This window comes from Castor canadensis, chromosome 2 (genome assembly GCF_047511655.1).
Source record: "Castor canadensis chromosome 2, mCasCan1.hap1v2, whole genome shotgun sequence".
Lineage (NCBI taxonomy): Eukaryota > Metazoa > Chordata > Mammalia > Rodentia > Castoridae > Castor > Castor canadensis.
In genome coordinates this window covers 194,173,180-194,197,482 of record NC_133387.1, presented here as the reverse complement: position 1 = coordinate 194,197,482, position 24,303 = coordinate 194,173,180, and the positions used below count along the sequence as shown (strand labels likewise).

At 35.9% G+C, this 24,303-nt stretch overlaps 1 protein-coding gene across 7 annotated transcripts in view; it reads left to right on the top strand.

Moving 5' to 3' along the window:
• The window catches only part of Gria4 (glutamate ionotropic receptor AMPA type subunit 4), a 335,307-nt gene that overhangs the window by 212,846 nt on the left and 98,158 nt on the right, over positions 1-24,303 (top strand). For all 7 annotated transcript variants that reach the window (XM_074066811.1, XM_074066812.1, XM_074066810.1 and 4 more), the window contains one exon: positions 20,484-20,668. In XM_074066811.1, the coding sequence (XP_073922912.1) occupies positions 20,484-20,668 (185 nt within the window). The remainder of the gene's footprint in view (positions 1-20,483; positions 20,669-24,303) is intronic.

Genomic DNA, 24,303 nt, shown 5'->3' with positions numbered 1-24,303 from the left:
CAGAAAGGTGTTAGAAGATTTTGAGTAGGGGTAGCACAATATCAATTTTGATTTCCAGGACAGTCTGGCCATAGTGATGAGGGCAGACTCAAAGTTTCTAAGGCCAAATGAGGAAAAGTTCTTAGGAAGCTACTGCAATAATCAAAGTGAGAGGTAATGAACATTGGACCAGGAAAATAGCAGTGGTGCTACTGAGAAGTTTCCAGATATATTTTGGAGGTAGAACCAAGAGGATGTACTGACAAGATTAGATGATATTTTCCTAGCAAAATGGGTAACTGACCACCTTATAGGTCAATCCAAGCACATACTTTAACTGTCAGTTTGCTTGAGCAAGTCATGAGAGAGAGAAATTATAATTATGAGCCCATACCCTCTGGATGTCTTCCAACAATAGGGAAACCACTAATTTTAAAAGAGAAATGAGAAAGTGAAGAAATGAGATATGTCAAAGCTTACCTTGTCCCCCAAACACAGAAAAGTGGAGTTTCTGGTCTACTAAGCCTGGGACCGAACAGTCACTGAAAGATTCAATGATTCTTGATGTAGTTCTGTTCCTGGAAGAATATGACACTAGGGGAAAGAAAAAACAACCTTTGGCTCATCTTAAGTGCCTTTCTAAAGGATTTATCTTAATGAGAATTCAAAAGGGGTATTTTATTTTGCTCTTTTTCTTCTTTTTCTCTGTTCTGTCCAAAACAAATCAGAGTTCACAGTAGCCACAGCAAATGGCTCAAATTCTCTTGAAGACTGACAACTTTCTCTCAGTTTTTCCCAAAGGATAAGACATTGTCCTTGGAGTCCTGAGAATGGAATTTTTTAAGAATTTGCTCTTCCCATAATGAGCTCTCTGCCTTGGGCAAGTCATAGAGACACTCTGGCGCACACTTTGTGTCCACATGAAGAGTTTGACTAAATTGTCGCTATGATTCTTGCCTGCTGGAAAATGCTTTGATTCCATGTGGGTTAGAATTAGAAGTGAATTTGCTTTTGTAAGAGGGTCATTTGATCTTTGAATCTACTAATATATTGTTTTGTAAAAGATGCCCTTTTGTTTATTTGTTAACACTTTTAAGTTGGTTTAAAAACATAAAATATAATATACAATAAAAATTCAATACATAAACTAATATGTGCTCATCTAGCTAAAAATTAATTTGGCTTTCAGGAATAAAATGGAAATTGAACTCTGTCAACCCAAATGTATGACCTTTTTCAATGTCTTTCCAAACTAACAAAGCCAGCATTGCTGTTGAATTTTAATGCAGTTCCAATAGTCTTGCTTTCAATATCCTGCAAACATTGGAGAGCTAGAATTCTTTGACCTCAAACACTGAATACCAGTTGCTGGTCCTCAGCTCTAGCTACTCAAAGACTTTCTAGTGATGCTGTTAAGTTTCTGAGATACAAAACAGAAGTGCTGAGAGGACTGTCTGTAACTCTGCTGAGGCATAAGTGTTGATATTTAGACAGATAAGAATTAGAAAAATTGTAAAAGAGACTCAGGGACTGCCAGTCTTTGGACTTTCACATACCTCTTATATTGGTCTTTTTTTTGTCAATTCTTTTTACCAGTTCTCAATAACAGCAAAGGAGGAATTTGAAGATTATGAACTGCTTGTAGGCAGTCTCTTACTTATCCCTTTTCTCCTCCAGGACCTAGTCTGATAACTGGGTGCATCATGGCTTGCCTATACTATCCTGGTTTATACCTGATATCCTGGTTTAATATTAACAGGATTTCTTTTTCCTCTTCAAAGTGTCTCTGTCTGTATGATAAATTGTATGGTAGCCTATTTATAATAAGCAATCAAAGTTAGATATCATTGAGTTAAAATTTTAATTAAATATGTATAAAACTCCTCTTCTAATTCCTATAAATTGACCCATCCAGTCTGAATGAATCTGAGGTACAAGTCACCTTCTGTCTGCTTGAAAAGATTTCAGATTATTCTGTGGACAAATAGTCTATTATTAAACATGTCAACTGGTTTTCTTTCCTATTCTCCTCTGACCTCATGGTGTTCTAAGAACCCTTTCAAATGGAGTATTAAGAACTAGCAAATTATGAATTCTAGTGAGAGCTCTATTTTACAAATGCATAACTCAGACCCTAAATGCCCTCACTGAGATAAAAAATGAAAATTAATGGATTGCAGAGCAATTGTAAAGCAGGACCTTTTGTATTTAGAACAGTTAGATCAGAGCTTTTAAGGTAACTATCTATCCACAGTACAATGTCGTTTTTGTACAATTCTAGGATTTATATCACTGGGAAAATGTTAAGAATATAGATATTCTCCAAGAATACTAAAAGTTAAACTATTCCTTGAAACGATTTCTTATCTAGAATTTTTTAAAAGAATACATATCAATATTTTCCAGAGACTACTATTGTTGTTATTACAACTGCTCTCGAAACTCTGTCACCGCTGCTGCTATTAATATTGGTGATTGAAGTACATTATATAAATGTATGAAACTAGAATGATGAAACCCATTTAAAATTGTAAAAGGGGGGATAAAGATGATTAAACACATTATATGCATGTATGAAAATACACTGAAATCCCTTTGTACAAGTAATATATTCCCATAAATACGTGGTTTTTTTTGGTGGGACTGGGGTTTCAATTCAGGGTTTTGTGCTTACAAAACAGGTGCTCTATTGCTTGAGCTATGACTGCAGTCCATTTTGCTCTGATTATTTTGGAGATGGAGTCACGTGAACTAGTTTCCCAGGCTGGCCTCAAATCATGATCCTCCCAGTCTCAGTCTCCCAAGTAGCTAAAATTGCAGGCATAAATATATTTTTTGAAATGTATTGGTACTACTGCTATCTCACACACACACATATAATCCATGCATTTGTGTATAGGAACCTGTGTGCATCTCTACAGCTTATGGAAGATAGTAAGTAGGATGAAGTATGGTGCAGTGGAGCTGTAGGTCATGAAGTAGGGTTGCCTGGGTCCATGTCTAGTCTCTTCTAAGTAACAGTGTGACCTTGGTCAGTGTTGTTGATCTATTGCTGTGAAAGTATTCACCCTCAAACTTAACAATTAAATGGTAGCCATCATTTCATTTTCTCACATGGTTCCAGAGGTGACTGGATTTACCTAGGAGATTCTCACCCAGCTGTGTCTCATGAAATTTCAGACAGGTGGTCATTGGGACTGAGTGCTCTCAAAGACGATCTCACTCATGTCACTGGTGGTTAACTGTAGATGTCAGCTGAAGCTTCATCTTGGGTTGAGAGGTGTTAATACCAGCATGTCTCATTTTATCTGGCTGCTTGGACTTTCTCACACCATAGTATGGAGTTCCAAAAGCAGTCATCACAAAGGACCAGGCAGACATGCTGTCATGTCTTGGCTGTCATGTTCACACCTGGGAAGTCATGTCATGACAATTCCTTAGTAGTCATGAGCCTCCCCAGATTTCTCAGTTTGAAGGGCGAATGTTGCATGGTAAGAAGAGCATGGGAGGGAAAGGAGATTACATGTAGCTACACTGGAAAACACAGTCTTCTACTGCTTTTCATCTGAAAGCAACACAGATAAAACTACCAATACCATAGTTGTTTTGAGGAAATGAAGAAAATCCATGTGATTCCTTAACAGAGTACACAATAACCTCACAGTAAATGCTAACTATGTCTCATGGAGTTCCTTCTTAAAGAAACACCATATGTTCATTTGTCAAAGCAAAGAAGAAAAATAATTACTCATTAGCTATTCATAGTGTACTTATCTGAAAAATTAATAGTAAGAATAGGTTTATGACTTGACAATATTTGAATTTTTCTGAATATTACTTTGAATATTTTTCCTACACATAGATATAGGCATTCTTACTTTATCTCTACATTATATGGCATCATATTTGCTGCCATCTACAGAGACACACACAGGTCTCTACATATGAGTCTATAGAATAATGCATATGTGACATTGTACAATATTAATAACAGCAGCAATAATAAATTTCAGGTAGCCCTGGTAGTAGTGATAATAGCAGATGGTAAAATCAGTATGTGCTGTTTCTTTTGGTATAAAATATTTCTTTGTTAGTAATTATAAAAATTAGAAAACTTGGATTTGGATTTTGGAAAAGAAAGCCCACTTTAAAATTACTGATTTTTCTAATTTCCATTGAATGCTAATTATTTTGACAATACCAGAAGTTAATTTGGAAGCCATGAAGAAGAAGAGGTATTGACAAAAAAAAACTTCAGAAAGCATTTTCATATGTATTCATATGTTGATGCTACAAAATGGATAAGATGGTTATATAATATAATTAATGCATATGGTTATATAATTAATGTAGATATGCACAACAATATGTGTAACTAACCTATATGCAAATATCATTCCAAATATATATATACATATACATATGTACATTTTTTAAAAAGAAATAGGAGTCAAAGCCATAAAAAATTAACTAGCAAATGCAAAGGCTAAAATAATTCTGATGATTTAGCATAGCATTTGCTCTGAACTGCTTTGATAATCAATCCACAGGGCAAATGGGAAATTATTGCTTATATGACTCCTACTGTCACAAAAAGTGTAGAGCATACCAAATCTCCAAAAAGGATCATTATAATGATAAACTCATAAAGAAAATTTTAATGTGAAACCTTACTTGGAAGACACTAAGTAAAAATACTTTCTTTAAAGGAGGTTTACAACAAATACAGAAACTATCTAAATTTCATACTTACTGCAAAGACCTTCGATAACAGTTGAAGGTATGACATTGTTAACCCAGTTCTGCAAGTTAGGCTGAGCTAGTGCAATACAGTAACCCACTTGGGTATAGGCTGTATTGTAAACCATGTAAGCACCAAAGGGAAAACCTGCTCCATGACATATTCTGTCTGTCAGCTACTTGATGCAAAGATTGCAGATAATTCAAGAACATATTTAATGGGAACCTAAAACACTGATGTTTTCAATTACTTACTGAATCAGCATCCATATGTTTTAACAACCAGATAATGAGATGGGAAGGTTGGACATTTTGAATGCTGAAAAACATTCAGAAAAGCAATCACTATCTCCTGTAGAAAGTTATTTGTAAACAAAGCTAAAATTTTTCCCACAAAGCAATTTTAGCTCCGTCAAGTCAAACATTTATGTAATTGATTGATTGTGATCCCTAAAGTTCCGTATCACAATACAGAAATATTTAGGTTGGGAAAACTTTAACGACAGGTATTAAAGCTCACCCTTTGAACCACTGAAAATCCCCTCTAGATGTCCCTATAGAATATCTGATTAACAACTGTGTAATCACCTGGTACGCCTGCCAACATGAGTAAGCTGGAAAGAATGCTCTGTGTAATCTGATGAGTATACTTTCTGTGTAAGGCTTTATAGAATTAATCAATTCAATTTTGGATAATGTCAACCAAAATTAATAATTTTAATTCTGACATGTTTTGTGCCAAGCAAGCCATCATTTGTAGAAATGATTAGATGGCAAAAGTCTTTGTCTTTTCTGGCCACATAGAGCTCATAAAAATTATATTGTATCATTAGTGTAATGGGAAATATTTGTTTATTGTTTATTATAAAATAGCTTTTGTCTAAAGTGCATACAAAAAATCCCACTTGATCAGAGTTACAAACCTCAAACAAAGCAAGGTAGAGAGCAACTCTTTTTTGGTACTCTGAAATTATAAACTATACTATTTGAGTTGAACTTCCTTCATTTTATAAAACATTTAATTGGTGAATAAAGATTGTATTTATCCAAAGGGTACAATGTGATTCAACATGCATGTACATTCTAAATTTTGAGACAACATTAAAATGTAGTTTATTTGTAACTGGTGACTTCCAAAGATGAGTCTTGAGAACAGGTCTTTCTTGACTCCAGAAAGAAACAGTAGCATTGTCTCCTACAAGTCTTGGAATTTACATTAAAGAAAGCATATGACATGATAGAAAAAAGTATACCTGTAAGTTCCTGCTACAAAACGTACAGTGATTTTGTCTGAAAGCTACTTCAATTAATTGCTATCCTGATTGGAAACAGATGAAGTGCACTAACTGGATAATCAAGAAACGTTTAATAATAGAACTGCTTAGAGTGCAGACAGGGCTTAAACATACTGACAATGGAAAGGATGGTGACCTATCCCAGAAGATCAGTAGCATGGACCCTTTACATCTTAAACTGGACTGGACAACCAAGGAGAAGACATAGCTGGTTGTGTGTCGATTGTAACTGTATGGACAATGCTGAGTGGCAGGGCCAATGGCTTGTAAAGATGCAGTCACCCCACATTGACCTAGCAGGGAAGAAATCAGAAAAAATACCATGGCTTCACTTTTTCCTTTCATACGTTGTACATGACTTCTTTTAATTAACTCAACTGGAAGTCAAAGAGTACAAATACAGCTCATACTGGTCAGCTTCCTCCATCAATGGCTGAAATGAGGTCGGACCCATGAAGCAGTCCATGTAAAGACAATCCTAAGCTAGATTAACTTGGAATCATAGAAGTTCACATTGTCATGGTGATCACTTCCCTTGACTATGTCATAGGTATTCAAATCTCTAACTGTATAGTTATAATTAGTCCTACAAACCAACCCTAATATTTCCTGCTAGAATTTATGTATCTCATGGGTTTTTTAAACAAATATTTTAAAAGATTAGTGCCTAATAAATGTCTTAATATTTTTGTTTGCTTTGCATGTCATACCTCCTTACTAAATTGCCAGTTTGGGGAAGATGACACCAATGTTTTGCCAAATATATATAAATATTAAATTCGCTAGCACAATTAATTTGAAAGTGCCTTATTTTTTCATCAAAATCAGCACTGAAAAAACTTATTGAATTTAATCCAAATTGTCAGTAATGCATACTATATAGAGATTGTTGGTTCAGAAAGGAAAATAGACATTAGCTTACTAACTTACTGACATGTAAAATAATAGTTGAGACAAAATAAATAGTTTGATCTAAATTGTCATTCTGATAATACAAATTTGGCTCAAATTTGCTGCAATCATAAAACTATAGGTAAATGTTTCTATATCCTTTATAATTTTCAGGAAAATTTATTCTAATTAGAAATACAGGTACTCTTTCAGTTTTACTTTTATGAATGTCTACTCAGAAAACTTGCCTACATTACTCTCTGCATCAAGTCATTCTACACTGTGATTCAAATTTAATTTATGAAATAGTCCTGTAAGGTTTCATGACTCTTTCCAGAAAGAAAGAATTTGAGCAAAAATATAGATAGATCTAAGTTGTAATTCAAAAGCTCTGACTAAAGTTGACCTAAATCTAGATTTAATGTTTGATGTCCTGCAGAGAGAAGGCTGTTGATGATATGTCCTTAGCAGTGCTAGGGTGACATCATCAAACCAGACCACAGGGCAGCATCCACAGGCTATTCTAAAGAAAGAAACTTTGTTCATTATTATAATCTTTGCAATGGTTGTAACACTGGTGTCAGAGCTGCCAGATGCTGTAGGGAAGAAAGTGTTAAGGGGAGACAACATCACTTTACTGGGAACTTGGAATGAAAGCCGTGCATGTGCCCCCAGTGTGAATAGCAGAAGCCACAGCACTCCTTAGAAATAGCCCTAGTACCTAGATGTGCATGGTAGTCAGGAATATTTCTGGGTCAGAAATGAATCCTTAACAGGGGAATAAAATTAACCCAAACAGAATGGATTAAGTTTGCACTGTATCACAGAGCACATCATAGAAGAGAATAAAAAGCAGACTCTAATGTCAGACAGAATGAGTCTCTACCAATTAATAGCTAAGTGATCGTGGCCAAGAACTTACCTTCTCTATCATCAGTTTCTTTTAGATGAAAGGAAGATAATAAAACTAACACCATGCCCATAAAGCACTTATACAGTATCTCTAGGTAGTAGGCACACCTTCAATAATTACAAGTTATTTTCTTTATTATTATTGGGCTTGATCAAATTGGAGGGACTGTTTTCAAAAGGCAGGATTTGTACTCTTGTCATTCGGTTCAACATAATTCATTGAGTATATCATTTCTTTTATGTGGAAAAAAAGCCTAGGGAAAGAAACATGAATAAGAACTAATCTCATATGGAAAGAGAACTAGTTAAGTAAACCAATAATTAAAATAATTATATATCAACACCCAAGATCAGTAACTGGGTTGCAACATACATAGTATCTTCAAAAGTACTGTATAATACTTACTTAATAAAAAAAAGCTTATTTAATTAACTCCAGGTGGCATGGGCTATATTACTGTATTACTAGGGAAATATAAGAAAAAAAAACAGAAGGATTCTAAATTATCCTGAAGCTAAAGTCGAGGCTGAAGAAAAGATTAGGAGTTTCAGTGATCATGGGGAAAGCCGACTTTCTTAGCTCAGGGAGCAACCACTGCAATTCATTAAATGCAAAAGAGAATTGACTTTATTCTGAGAGCTACAACCTTTAATATGAGCTAAACAATGCATTCCTAAGAGAGAGTAAAAGACTGGTTTGGGGAAATAAGCATCCATCCCAACCCCTTCTCCCTTTGTTTTTCTACATAGCATTTATCATCTCTCATCATTTTGCTTAACGTATGTGTGCTCATGAAATACGTTGAATTTAGGAAGAAATAATGAGATGAGGGTGAGAAGAGGGAAGAATATGAAGGACTTTCAGAATTCTGTAAAGTCACTGAGGAAATGGCTAATAACCAAATATGGAACCAAGAATAAGAAGTGGATTTTGTTTTTCATTTTGAGGGAAATGTGGAGTATTGAATTATACATTATAATTCTCCCAAAATTGTAGGGATGAATTCCCACCCCTACCAAGAATTTCTTTCCTCAAATGGAGAACCAGCATTCCAAGTTCACTCCACTGTACAGAATTTAGACGATTTTTATTGACAGCTATAGAAAAAATTATCCTGACTGATAAAATCCTCCATTAATCATCTTTGTTAGACAGAAAGTCAAAAGTGGAAAGTCAAGAATTCAGATAACCTCCCAAAAACCCATCATTTGTCACCTGGCCTACTCTTCAAGAAATCACTATGTATTTAGAAGATCATCTCAATGCCATTTCCCTACTAAACAAAGCTAATAGCGAGTAATCAAACGTATTCACCCTCAGTCACTGACATGAGTTTAAAATTACTTACTGGAGTTGAGCTAGCCTCAGTAGGATATAAAAATTAGGCTAATTATATGGTAAATACTTAACTTCGCACTGTGTCTGTTCCTGCTAGGAACAGAAATTGTCCCTGTAATTGTATGCAAATCCTTTCGCCAGAATCATCACAAGAAAATTAGGTACTGCTACTCCTACTCTAAAGAAAAGACAAAAGTAACATTCTAATTTATCACTTCCACATCAACCAAAATGAATGGCTTTTGTTTTGTGTATAAAAGCCAGGTACAAATTAATATTTCTTTTCTCATTAAAATTTATTTACAGGGAATATTTTCCATTAGGGCATTTCCTTATTTAAGGAGAAAATGGAAGCCTGTGCAGTAATACATAACACTCACCAACATGTCATTTCAGATAAATTACATTTAGATAAAGGTAAACGGGTTTGGGTTTGGAAGACCAATTGATACTAGCAGGTACTGTACTTGCATAACTATGAGCCAGGTTGAAAGGAATTATTAAAAACAAGGATGAGCCCAAAGGAATCCATGAATAAGCCTAGAGAAAATTATTCCCTTCTGGTCTAATTGTTTTTCCTTTTGGAACTGTGGTTTTGGCTCCATGATATGCCTGTGGGCATTTCTAGAAGTCTGTAGGTGGTTTGGAGGGGGAAAGAGAGAATGAAGGCACTCTGAAGAATACCAACATTGCCTCGAGGTACCACATTCCATTATTCTTAAGACAAAGAATAGATGATTTGGGCCAGATTTGGGATGTTGAGAAACCATACATCCCTCTTGGGGATTCCATTTTCCACCTCCATTTTGTCCTTAATGACTTTATTTCACACAACCTCACAGCAAGTTCTCAAGATGGCCAAGTGTGCACCAAGGACCTTTGTCTAGATACCCTGAATGGTTTCCACTTTCTCTCCATCTCCCTGCAAGTTTTTTTAATGGCTCCCTTTTTGTCTCCACATCTTTCCCAAACAGCATGCTCTAGACATAGCTACCATGGTCACTCTCTTCTGTTTTCCTCACAACTCCTGGAAATCTAACATATTTCACAAACCCTCACTCATACCACCTCTCAAGAGACATATGGATATTTCTACCTTGCTTCTCAATTGCAACGCCAGGTCCTTTCTCTTTTCTCAGCCTTCATGGTTGCTTCCTGCTGAGCTAGTAGAGAGTGTGAGCACAGCCCAGTGGAGAAAGCACTGCTTATTCACCCGTAGCTTTGTGACCTAGGTCAAGGGAGTTCATTAGCTGCTCTAAACCCCAATTTTATCATCTATAAAATGGACATGAACAGTACCTAACAGGGAAATTTTGAAGACAATATGAGATAATGAATGGAAAATGCAAGCAAGCTGCTATTGATCCAACAAATACAAATTATTCTCTGTGCTGTGTACTACACAGTGTGTCCTGATCCTGGCTCTCATTATGCTCAGTTTGTAGCTGGAATATGGTTGGTAGTCAATTAATAGAGAGTGACACCCCTGAAAAAAATTAATAATATTTACAGTACACAGCTTGGCATGTGAATATAACAAACTGATATTTAATATGTTATGTAACACTTCTGGGTTTTGTTGCTAGTGATTGCTTTCATGATTAATTAATGAGATCTGTTGGACTCAGACTTCAGCGTAGGGTAGAATAAATTAATTGGTCTTGTAAGTACCAGAATTTCGTGGAAAACCTTGGCTATCTTGTTTCACCAATGAGCCAGTTTTTCAGGGTTTAACTCAGTTTTCATTTTCATGAACCAGAAGTATTTCTGTTTTTAACCGCTTAGAATGGATATCCTTCTGAAATGGGTTTCATACTTTCCTTAATTCTTAGTTTTTCAAAATTTATTTTAGCTTTAAGTGACTCAAAATGGTGACTATAAATATTGATGATGCAAACTGTAGAGTACTATTCAGGGATGATTGAAGGATAACTTAAGGCAAAGGAACACAGGACTCTTGGCTCCTGCAACTCATGACCAACCTCTGCCCACATCTGGGATTTTTGCAGTTACTTGCCACATTCTTCTGGGACCTAATATATAAATTAGACGTTAAACAGTTTTAGTTTTAAGGTCATTTATTTATTTATTTTCCAGAGGTAAGTTGTAATTTTTTGTGATTATCTAATCATGAACTAGTATTTGTTTACAGCATCCCATTAGCCTGAGTGAAATGTTTTCTTTTTTTCTTCTTTTACTTTTCTCATTTTTTCCATTTTTAGGATAAAAACAATGGAAATGCTCACTGTGTAAGGAGGATTCATTCCAAGTAGCCTTACAGTGTACGTTGGCTAGATTGCCTCCACCAGCTCCCCCGCCTCCCCTTAACCCCTCTCCTCACCCCACTTAAAGCAATCACAAGATGCTTCATCATTCTATTTCATATAACACTACGAAACCCATCAGCCATATTTCCTCACCTTCATCTCCTTCATTAAAGCTCCCCCTCCCACAAGTACACTCCCATACACAGCACCTATTTTGCAGTCTTGTCTTTCATTTTTAATTCCAAAGTCAATGTTCAAAGGGGTTCTCAATGTCTCTCCACTGTGAATATAGTTTACTTTGGTCAGTTCAATAACATTTAGTATTATTTGTCATTAATTTGGAAGCCATCTCGAACTTGAAAAATAAAATACGGCTGGTATTTGACTTGTTTTAACCAACAGAATGGAACTATATGACTTAACCTGAAAATGACATTTCTCCCAGCTTTCATCAGAAAAACACAGAATGAGGGAACAAGTATAGAATTTGGAGTAAAGCAAGCAACTGATGCTCTCTTTTTCCCATTTTTTTCCCAAAAAGTCTAGAAAAGAGGAGCTATTGCTTTCCAACTCCAATAGGAGTTGATTTTAGTCAACTCCTATTTGGATTTCCCTTCTCCCTTCTCTTTCTGCTCATCCATGATTTCCACTAAATCTACCTAACATAAGAAAACAGTTTTATAAATGCATCTCTTCCCTGTTCCAAAGCTTCCAATGTTTCACTACAATCAATGAAGTGATTTTTTTTACTTTCTTTTTTTTTTTTTTGCCAGTACTCTGGCCTGTGAGCCTCCTACTGGGATGATAGGCATGTGCCCAGATTTTATTGGTTGAGATGAGGGGATCTCAAGAACATTTTAGGTAGCCTGGTTTTGAGCCATGGTCTTCCTAATTTGTGTCTCCAGAGCGGTTGGTATACAGGCATGAGCTTCCAATGGAGGGGAAATTTCAAAACCTTCAATTTATTGAGTTTCTTTTAAATGCCAGGTACTCTTCTAAGCAGAGTGAACAAAATAATGTCCCTGACTTCAGAATCTTACATAAGTAACAGACAGTGAACAAGAAAAGTGAGGAAAATATAGACTATGATAGCAGAGAAGGGTGACAGGCAATCTCAGGATGAAGGATTTTAGGATCAGGTAACCTGGGATGGCCCTGTGAAGAGAGCATTTGAAAAAAGACCTACAGGAAGTGAAAGTGTGAAGCTCCACCTTAAAGACAGCACTCCAGGGCAAAGTGTGAGGCAGGAACACACCTGGCACAGGGGCCAGTTTGCTGGTGACATTTAAGAGTGAGGTAGCCACAGAGAAGATCAGAAATGTGGAGACCTGAAAGCCATTGTAAAGATGCAATTGGGGTGGGGCGGAGGGAAGGAGAGCTTGGACCCATGAGTGGTATGAATTTTAGCTTGTTTGAAAAGTTTCATTATTTAAGCAAGGCTATGCATGGGGAGAAGGAGATGAAGGCTGAGCTGGGAAACCCATGAGCTGCTATCAGAGCAATCCATACCAGAGGCAGAACTTGGGTGAAAGAAGTTGGGAGGAATGGTTAGATTCCTCATGTATTTTGAAAGTAGCACTAACAGAATATACCAAGATATGTGATGTGCTCATGTGAAAGAAAAGAATCTGTGGTATCTGTCAATGGCCTTAGCAACACAGCTTCATCTTTCCTTGTTAATTTTCTACTGCTCTCCAGCAAGAGAAAGTGGAGAAGAGTCCCTCGACTTAAGAATGGAAGATTTGAGTTCAGGTCACAGCTCTGCCCATTAGTGGGCTATGGTGTGATGAATCACACAAACTTCTTCACCATGAGGGTATGGAAAATACCTGCTTCAGAGGCCATTATGAGATCCAGTCATACAATAAAATTCTAACGAAGCACTGTGAACCCACTATTACAGCAAAGTGTTCTAATAACTACCAGCTATTAACAGTGTATTAAGGATACCTCAAGCTTCCTGCTTCTGTGCCTTTTCTTATGATTCAGTGACTCCTTCCTCCTCACCAACTCCATTTGGCAAACTCCCAAACCTCCTCCATCCACTGCAGACTACATCACAGTTTGGTGCCTTCTCCCCGCTGTGAAGTCCCCTTTTAAAAGATCTGTTTTCCTCTTAACATTTTGCTTTCTCAAAGGATTAGTAAGTGAATAATTTTGAAATTTAAAATTATGTCATAAGTACTTTAAATTCTTCATATAAGACAAAGACATTGTTTGGGTGCCTGTTAATTCACAAATGAATATTTTATTTCACTTATGAAACTTTGTATAGTGTAATGTACAAAAGGAATAAAATCATAATTGTGAGCTTTGCATAGTACAATATGTAAAATAGATTAAAGTCTCACTTTATGAGCAAAATAAATGTGTAGCTACTATTCTGATGAAGAAACTATCCTTCAAGAATGCTGCACTTATAAAAATAGATTGTTTATGTTGATAAAGGCCCACAGTGCTAAGGAGATTTAAAAAAAGAAATTCTGGAAACAATCATGAAAAGAGATCCAAACCAAGCATGAGAGCTCATGCCTGGAATCACGGCTATGCTGGACACAAAGATAGGAGGGTGGCAGTCTGAGACTGGTCAGACTACATGTGCAACCATAACTAAAAAATAAACTAAAAAACCAGTCAGGCTGGGCATGGCTCATGTGGTAGAGAGACTAGTTGCTTGGCAAGTGCAAGGCCATAAATTCAATCCCCAGTACCACTAAAGAAGAAAAAGGAAATAAAAAATTAAAAAAGAAAAGAGATCCAATGTATTCAAAATTTATAGAGATAATCTCTAGAATAACTGATACCTACAGAGAGCAAGGGAAAAAATGAATTTTCCTGAACTGGGTCAGAATTTATTCCACTTATTAATTTATTTAGTCACTGAGGTGACTGCAAAGACTGTTTTCATCAGAAGCCCAAATAGAAAAACAGGTGCTTCTTCTGGAGACCAAATCCAACCTAAGAGCTCCATCTGAAAGTGAGGTGGAATGTCTATCACAACATGGGTGATGGTTACATGCCAATCCCCCTTCCCTAGTCCCTTATGTTTCATCAGTTACCAGGTTAATTTACTCTGCCTTATAATCTAGAATCTGTTCTCCTTTTTCTATATGATCCAGATCCGGCTCCCATCACTCTCATCTGTGTGAGTGTCCTTAGTGGATTTCTGTTTCTGTGTTACTCTCATCTGTTGTATTTTCCCTGTAAATCCCATTCTGCAATGTCACGCTCTTCTTAGAGTCTTTGATGAGGAACACCAATTCCTTACAGTGACAAAGGTTCTACTGGTATACCTTTTGTCTGTTTCTATCTTCAGCCTTCGAAGCTCACCCCATAGTCCACATTAGTTCCCCACAAATACCCTTTTTCTTTCCAACCACACAAGATAACTTAAAGTATTCATAGCTCCTAAGTGTGGCCAGAAATGCCTCATTTTAGCTCTGAACATTTCATATCTTGATTCTCCTCTGTGACCTGCTGACTAATTTATTCGAACAACTCTTCACTAAGCATCTCGTGGGCTAAGTACCGAGCTCAGGAATAGTACCTACCTTCATGGAATCCACAGTACAGTGAGGAGAGAGATACTTTAATCTGATTATCATTCAAATGTATAATTAGAAACCCCTATAAAAAATCTCTCTGAAAGAAATGTACAGAAATCTATGAGATTTCATTGGGAAGTAATTTATTTAGGGGACATGTGATATTTTAGATGAGATCTTAAGGGTAAACAAAAGGCAAAAGAGCAAGGAAAGAGTAATTAAAGGGTGTGGTAGTGTGTGTGCAAAGGCACTGGGATAGGAGTTCATGGTACCTTCTAGTATATTTGTGAAGGCCGGCATTGTTGGAAGGTAGGTAGCATGCAATATAATGCCATAAAATGAAGCTGGAGAGGTAGGGGATAAGTATGACTAGATGTTAGTATGTATCATAAAAATGATAGGAAACCATTGAAGGATTTGTGCAAATAACTCCAATAACTAGAGCTTCTGCTCACAGAGATCTGTCTAGTTGCTGCTTAAATAAGTCAATATGTGCATTAATAGACTCAGTCACTCATAGCACTGAAATAAAATTTACCAGTACCCCATTTTTAAGAAAGGTCTAGATAAACAAGAGAAATTACTGATTGACCATTCTTGTAATGTGGTCAGTGCCTTGTATCTGTGCCGTGCCAAATAGCTGAGAATACTAGCTAGACACATGAATTAACCAAAATTAGCTTAATAGCAAGTGACAGAAATCTTTAGCCATATCAATGTCTAAAACAAGATTTAGACAAATTTAGAAATCTGGATAATCAGGGAGCAATCATCTATTTCAATAAGTTAGAGACTCAGGTTTATCTGGTGAGTCCATCATTCAAAACCTGACCTTATGACCAAAAGGTGGCATTTGCACTCAGGCAGCAAGATGAAGGGTCAGTTGGTAAGATGAAAAGCTACTCACAAAGTGAACTTTGAGAAGCTTCCACATTGGTCAAAACTTAGCCCTAGAGCCATTTCCAGCTGAGCAAGAAATGAGGAAATGTATTTATTCTGTCCATGTGTCCAAGTTAAAATTCCATTGCTTTGGATTAAGGGAAGAATGGATAGTGGCTAACAACTTACAGATCTGCTGCATTGCTTTTTAACTTTAAAGATTTAATGTATCAAGCTCCTTTGTAAGGCTTCACCTGACCTAAGTATGAACACGGTAATGTAGGGGCCAAAAAACTATGATGTTATTGTCAGAAAATATAAGAAGCTTTAAGGAAAAATCTAGGACCCCAAATGACTGTCTTTGAAAATGGTCATTTGGTATCCATCTAGTTAGATTTCTGAGTGTGTGGAGAAGAGAGAAAACTCAAGACATCCCATCTTACCTGGTGTGTAAATGCATCGCATCAAGTTGTATAAGAAAAAAAATCATTCTTATTTCACTATGTGCTTCATGAGCTGTGACATAAATAAATGCTTCAGATAACTTTTGCCAAGCCACAATGTTGATTGTTCCTTCTGTGGGTTGAGACCTTAAGCTCCAAACTGTTACCTTAACATGTTATTTCAGCATGTTTTTTCAGTTTGGACTTTAGCAAAAGTCCAAACTAAATGGTTACTACATGTGTTCAATAGTTCCAATGTGGTGACATTAAATGCAGTGTGACTGCAGAGTATTACTCCTCTCCATGTCTCAGGTCAACCTACAGCAGGAAGTAGACTCCAAACACACACACCTTTCTCCTCAAACCCACGAGTTTAGTGCCAGACCATGAAACTGATGCAATATTAAGAGGTACCTGAGTAGCAACCTATAAAACAAAAGAGAGTTGCTTTAGTTTGAGTAGGGACAAGCTACCGACATCTTCTTTGTCACTTCTCCCTTCCAGGATCAACAGCACACTATACAGCAGACACAGTTCTAGTTCTCAGACTAGTCCTCATAACCTAGATGCTTCTCTCTCCCATATTCACCAAAATGGCATGTGCATCACTAATGACTTTGTTAACCTGATAATATTCCTTGCTTTTTCTATATTCTGCTCTCTTCCTGCTTTCTCCTCCATTTCTCACTCCTCTGAAAAATGACTTCCATAATTCCATTCCCTTCTCATGTGGAGTACATCCAGGACTTTCTCACGGAAAAACACAAGAGGCACTTTCCAGATTTCATCCAAGTGAAATTTTTTATGGCATATGGACAACTCTTGCCTTTTTGAAATTATCTCCTTTTTGCATAAATTTCTGCTTCTCTGCCTGCTGCTTTGTATACAGAGAGTTGAATCAAATAACTCTTGCAAAAAAGAACATCAAATAAGTAAACCCAGCTTGTGTAATTGACAGCAAGATCTCTGAGGTGCTACTCATCCAAACTAGGTCATTATCCATGGATGATATATAAAGTGCAGATGTTTAAGGATGCAGTAGATTAGGACTGCTCACCTCACTAGCATTCTACTTAACAGAGTGAATAATATCTTTATGTGACATAATAACATATTTTAAAATATTTTATGTGCATTTGATAGTGTTCTAGGATAATTACAGAAAAGCTTTTGGTTCCTCATTTCAATCCAGTAATCTATGATATATTCTCACTAGTATTCTAAAAAATATTTTTATTCCTTTGAAGTTATACAATGCTGTATATTTTATATAATGGTTAGTTACCTAACTATCAGTTTTGCTAGATAATAGATTCCTTATAAAGAGAAGAATCATGTCTTTGTTTATCTTGATATACCTGATAGAATCCTGGGTATAGTAACTTTTCAATAAATTATATGGAATTAAAATTTAGACAACTCTTCAAGCAGAAGCAAGAGGTAAAATATTCTTTACAGCAGTGAATTTCTTCTTACTCATGTGATGATAGTCACCTAAAACTGAAGCATTCATCTTTATGACAACATTATAGTACAAGTTTTGAATAACTAGAAGATACAAATTATAGCCAGATGTAGAAATAGTATGACCTAACTTGTAATTTTCTAGTTTATATAACAACTAAGTTACATAATCACAGATTCAACAGCAGTATCTTCTCCTAGTTACAATATATTCCCAGCTAGCTTGGCAAATAAATAAGACACACACATCTGAACAACAATGAATAATAAGAGAGCATATTAAAACCAAAGAATCTAAGTTTTCAGCCAGGATCTGAAACTGTAACTCTGTGTCCTTTGCACTGCATTGAAAAGATGTCATTTATTTCTGACTATGATTAATGGTGCTTTTTAGATGGCCAACTTTCTTTGACATTTAACAAAAGATTACATTCTGGGGTTTTGCCTTATTTCAGTTCTAGCATCATTTGTAACTCTGAACAATCAGATAATGAAATGCTGCACTTGAAGTATGATTTTGTTTTATTAGTGTTAATCTTGCAATATTATGATGTAAGTGGGGATAGATAGGTAGGTAGGTAGATAGATAAATTTCATCAGAAGGTATGGTTCTCTACATACTGCAAAGGCCATATCAGCAGGAGAATAACAGCATGGATTCTCATACTGGCATTGACAACCACATGACTCCAAAAAATAACAGCAATATCTAGAGAACAGAGCTGAGCTGTGAATTGATCCTTGGGTGCAGGAAGACGATTTTGAAGTGTATAGAACATATTTATATTTTTATAACACTCAATCAACAAACAATAAGTCTTAGAATTGTTTCGGCACAATGATAAATAAAAGGAGAAAAGAAAGACAAATAAGGTGCCAATTGGCATTTTTGAAAGTATTCCTTTCACGTTCATAGGTGTAAAAATCTGAAAGCAAGTCCAGAAACAGAATAAATGAAGCATGAGCACATGCTTTAAAAAAAGAGTCCTACCATCAAGTTAACATATGCATTGAGTAGGAAACAAGAGAAAGAGTCTTGGGTTTCCAGGTTGGAATGGGGGTGGGGGGTAGTTCAGGTAAGATTTGAAAAGATAATTATTGGCATGCCTTTCAAGAAGACTAAATGCAGCAATAGATACACCAGAATAATTATATGGTAATTAACATGCTCTCTTTCTTCCTCTTGGGGAATTTTTTTGCTCAGATAGAAATGAATTCTGACTGCCACAGTATTTCATTTGGCAGGATATCAGGTAATTTATATTTCAAATATGAGCTCATCATCAGTTCCGTCTGTTAATGTTACCTGAGCATCATAATATTTGAAACTCTGACATGAGAAAACAAACCTTAAAATCAAAGTCCCGAATCTGGGAGACACACACCAATAAGAAAGCCAAATAAATACACTCTTATCTTGGAGGCACTGTATATTCATTTTAAGTCTTCTAATCCACCAGCTCTCTATCCTCACTTGACAACCTCATGAGGGAGAAACTACAGGCAGGGTCTAGATAATAAGCCAAAAAGTGCTGGACTTCCTTGAATAGGACCAGGATATTGTATTTATCCTAAGCCACAATGTGGGAAAAACAAAATACTGGCTAGTAGACTTGATCTTAACCGATCCTCATTTAAGGACTGTTTATAGGTTTGAAGGATCTTTTTCCCCTTCTTCTCTCATAATTTAAAACTGAGAGCTGGAGAAGGTGGGAAGATGTCACAACAGTGTTGGTGTAAAGATAAACTCCTAGTGCTGAGGATAAATTCACTCCTCCTCCTTAACCCAGGTTCTTAACCAGATGACTCCCCTTCCTTGTGCAGGAAGGTCAGGATCAAGAACAGGGTAGGAACCATCCTCTCCTCTCATGGAAAGCTGTTTTTACCTAAGGAACAACCCACCTCCAGCAGTCTTTCTCTTTCTCAGTCTTCAGGACTCAATTCAAATGGTTTCTCCTCTGGTATTTTTCGTTGTCCCATGCAAGCATTCTTAGCCAAGACTTCCCTTGCACTAACATGTTACCTTGAACACTACTATCAAAACGCTTTTAAAAATTAAGTTGTATTTGCTTTTTTGAATAGCTTTCTCCTCTACCAGGTTATGGATATGAGCACTCAGTCTCTCACTTAGTGGTTATCCAGCGTTCTCCCAATCCAACCCATCTTACTACAAAGAAAGAAAAGTTTAATAAATAATACCTTTCCAATAGAGATCTGTCCATATCATCAAAGGAGACTGTGACAACAATGGGTTCTCAATAAATACATTATATTGTTTCTTTTACACCTTGTCTTCCATAGTTGAAGTCAAAAATATTGTTAGTACCTTGCTCAAGGGAAAAATCAAAACAGTTGTTCAAAATGAAAACTGTCTGGAGAGTAAAATAACGAGAAGGGTTTATGAAATTGATATTGACTACAGGTGGTGGTAGATTTGGTTTTGAGTTTATCTCATCAAAAATGTGTCTAGAGCAGTGGAATATTCTCCAATAGAGTGATTTTGAGAGCTTATACACAGTGTGGTGGTGCTACTTCATTCATTCAATAGCTTAAGAGATTTTGTTGCCCTCAGTAAAGAAAGCAAGGGAAATAACCACTCACATTTTAAGTTCTTAAGCAATCAGTGCATACTGTGGAACATAGAAAATATTGAAGTAGTCTCAGTGCCTGCATAAGTTCTTAAAGGGGAATAAAAGCATGTTTTGGTACCTCTTTCTTTTCTTCAATAGGATACTCAATACTTCAAGCAATTATGGAAAAAGCAGGACAAAATGGTTGGCATGTCAGTGCTATATGTGTGGAAAATTTTAATGATGTCAGCTATAGACAACTTCTAGAAGAACTTGATAGAAGACAAGAGAAGAAATTTGTAATTGACTGTGAGATAGAAAGGCTTCAAAACATATTAGAACAGGTAAGTCTAGATTTTTATCTTACTGCTCATCTATACCTTACATAAAAATGTTGACCTTTGCCTGATTTCCTCCATTACTATCTTCTGTCAATCTTCTAGTTTGGAGTGTGAAGTTTGGGAGTTTTCCATGATTTATCTCCAGGACTAAATCATAATCTTTTATCACCAAAGGCCATTTTGAGTCTTAGGTCTCAGTGAAGTTAGGAGCCCTGCTTCTCACACAATGTGAAAGTATGAGCAATAGATGATCCTTAGTGAACTATCAAGAGCTCCTGATCTTCTGTTTTCAACAAAATAAAAGAAATTTATGTGGAGTACTGTGCACAGTACATTTTCCTGCTAGGTATTACAAGTAAATACATTGCCCACTGCCATAAAGATGATTTCAACTCTCCTCACAAAGAATCTTTTAGTAAAGCTTCCAGTAAATAGTTGTTGATTTGATTTGAAGTAGGCAGGAAAAGATAAAACTGAGCTTTGTCATTGTGCTAAATGATGATAGGAAAAAATCATCCAATAATGGATAACATTTGCCTTCAGCCTAATCCTGCACATCATGATAAAGCTTTGAGGCTGTCTTTAGCCAAAATTGCGGTGACTGTATGCCATCTAGTGGTTTTACAAATGCTTGCTTATATTTATCTACAATATGTTAGGTAGGCTAAATGATAAAGTTACATGATTTGGGGTTGACGCACTTGTTATTTTTAATTTAACTGAATAATTACATGATTAGACTTGTAATAAGCTTACTAATTTGGAGGCTGGTTTATAAGAATCACTATAGTACTCAATTAAACAGAGGATATGTTTTAAAGACTCCTCAGTACCTAAAGACACAGAATTAGAGGTCTTAAGCTTCCATAACTACATATGAACATCTATGAAACTTAATCATAAAAATATGCTACATTTCTAAGGCATGAAGCTAGACTATACTATAAAAGGAATTGACAAAGTATTTACCTCAGTTATCTTTATAGAAGAAAAAAACAAACAAAATCAAAAACACTTCACAGAAGAAATACATCTATATGTTGAGATTATTTTTATATTACACTCTGTATCATCAGGCTTATTCCTGAGGGAGTCCAAAGACTCATTGAGGTAGTAACTATTCAAGATATATTAAAATTTTAATAGCTATATATGGCCTCTAAGAAAAAACTTTCCCCCTGACTTTCTTAAGCAGTGCAGTCACTTCAGCTCCAACTCCCATTCTCTCTTCCTTCCACTCCCGCCCTTGTGTGAGTTGGAGTTGTTTGACCTGAACAACTGAAGCTTTGTAAATAACTCAGGATGAATCCCACAGAGCTGCCAATTCTAATAACTGCCTGGATTGCCAAGTTCCTGTCAGAGGGTGAGTAAAGCTCAGAAAGACCCTCCACTTAGCACCTGTGCTTCAAAAACTGAGTCTGGAGGAGGCTATTGAGTGCCCAAAGCACACTGACCCATTTCAGAGGCTTAGCTGGTTTCTAAGGAGAAAATCAGCACACTCTGGTGTTTTGGATAAACTCTGAAAAAGCTGTAAATAAGCTCCTGCCAAAGGAACTGGATGTCTTATTTTTTGTCATTTTGAAGAAATTAGAAAACTTAAGTGTCTACCTTTCTTATGCTTTTTGCTGAATTAGGAAAGGTTGCTTTCTTTTTAGGCTGCAAAGGAATAAGGAGAATAACAGACTCTTGTCTTTTTAATCTGCACTCAGGTAGATACCACATAAATTGTGATAAAGTCTACAGTATTGTGAGAAACCAATGTACTTTACATTGTCCCTTCCTTCCTTCCCAAGAAAGTTATTTTTTAATTCTGAACATGATTTTTTATTATCTGCATTTTAATTCCTCATACCTCTAATCAAAATCAATTCTTGGTTTTACTTTGACCCATTCAAACACAAGAGCTAATCAAAACTTTGTCAGGAATTTGTATATACCTCTATGTTTCAACAATGCCCCTGGGTTTCAAAATTCTCTTTCATAAATTAAAATAACAACAGAGAGCAATGTCAAAGAATCAACCAAAGTATTTTTCAAAAAGAGGTTGCCGGAGCCTGGAGAGAGAAGGCAAGAGAGAGATACAAAGTCATAGCCAGATATGAGGAATAAATTCTGGTGTATTATTACAGAGAAGGGTGATTATAGTTAACAATACTGTGTCAGATAATTCAAAATCACTAGACTTTTGAATGTCCTCATCACAAAGAAATAATAAGTGTTTGAGATGATGGATATCCTAAATATCTTGGGTCAATTAATATGCAACATACATGTACCAAAATAACAGACTCTACTTACTCTACTTAAAGATGTTCAATTGTATCAATAAAAATTGTTTTAATGAAATTTTAAAAGTTAAATAATCTTAATTGAAAAAAATTCATTTGAAAAAGTAGCCCTCTCTCAGAAGAGTGTGAAATTAATATGATGAAAATAAGGAGCTGAATTATAAAATTTCTAGAAGGCCAAGTATATGCCATATTATGCTGGCATGCTGTCAATAATTACTTCCTTGACATTTCAATTTGTATCAGTTTGCAAAAACGTAATGGAAATAGCTCACATGCTATTCTTTCAAAATATATTAATGGACAACTGTGGTTAGAAAAGCATTTCATCTTCTCTACATGTCTTCCAAATTATTTTTATGCCATGAACTAATTAGTTCTTATAAATGTATTGATTTTAAAATAGCAGTTGACCATATACTCATTCAAACATTTCAAAACATGAGCATCAAGAATGTTACACTAAGTTTAAGCCTGAACAAGCCTCTATACTTGAATCCTTGCATGATGAGCTGCGACCTAGCTCAGTAAAAACAAGTGAGACTTAGTCAACCACAGAAGGTGAGCCTTAGCCGATCACAAGCAACCAGTTCTTCCAACTAAGGCAAAACACGTAGCTGTAACCAGGTAAGGCATTCCTTACATCACTTCCATTTCCTGTCATTAAATGTTGTCTGACAACATCATAGTCCCAGAGATCTTTGAGCTTCTTTGGGTCCTGAGGGCTGCCTGATTCTAAAATCTTAAATGAAAGTAAATTAAGATCTTGAAACTGAATTTGTTGTAATTTTGCCTTTTGAAAAAGAGCAACTATTTGAAAATGCAACTGAAGGTATTTTGATTTTTCTGTCTCAAATCAAATGATTAAAAAAAAAGTGAAAGAATTTATGTAAATAACAACCTACTGTGCCAGTTACTGTGAGCTTAACTAAAAGATACTCTTAGCTTTTACTCTTTCGGCCTAATTTTTCTTCCTCCAACAATGCATCAATTATTTTGTAGAATAGTTCTCAATAGCTAACATAGCTATAACCTAATGTTTTCATATCAAAATAAGTGGTTTGTAGTGACAGCTTTGAATATATTGTTTGATTTTCACATGTATTTATTACTTTTAAGTCCTGAACTCAACACTTGTATAGTCCTTGGGGAGTCTGCCTAATGCTTTATTAGTTGCTTACTGAAGTATCAGATGCTCATGTTTAACCCAGTGGCAAGAAAGCAACAACAAACTTGAACTTAACTATCTATGAATCAAAAATTATTTGATGTTCTCCAATTCCATCCATTTACCAGCGAATGAATACTCTTTCTACAACAAAATTAGAAATAAGGGCAAAATAGTTTCTG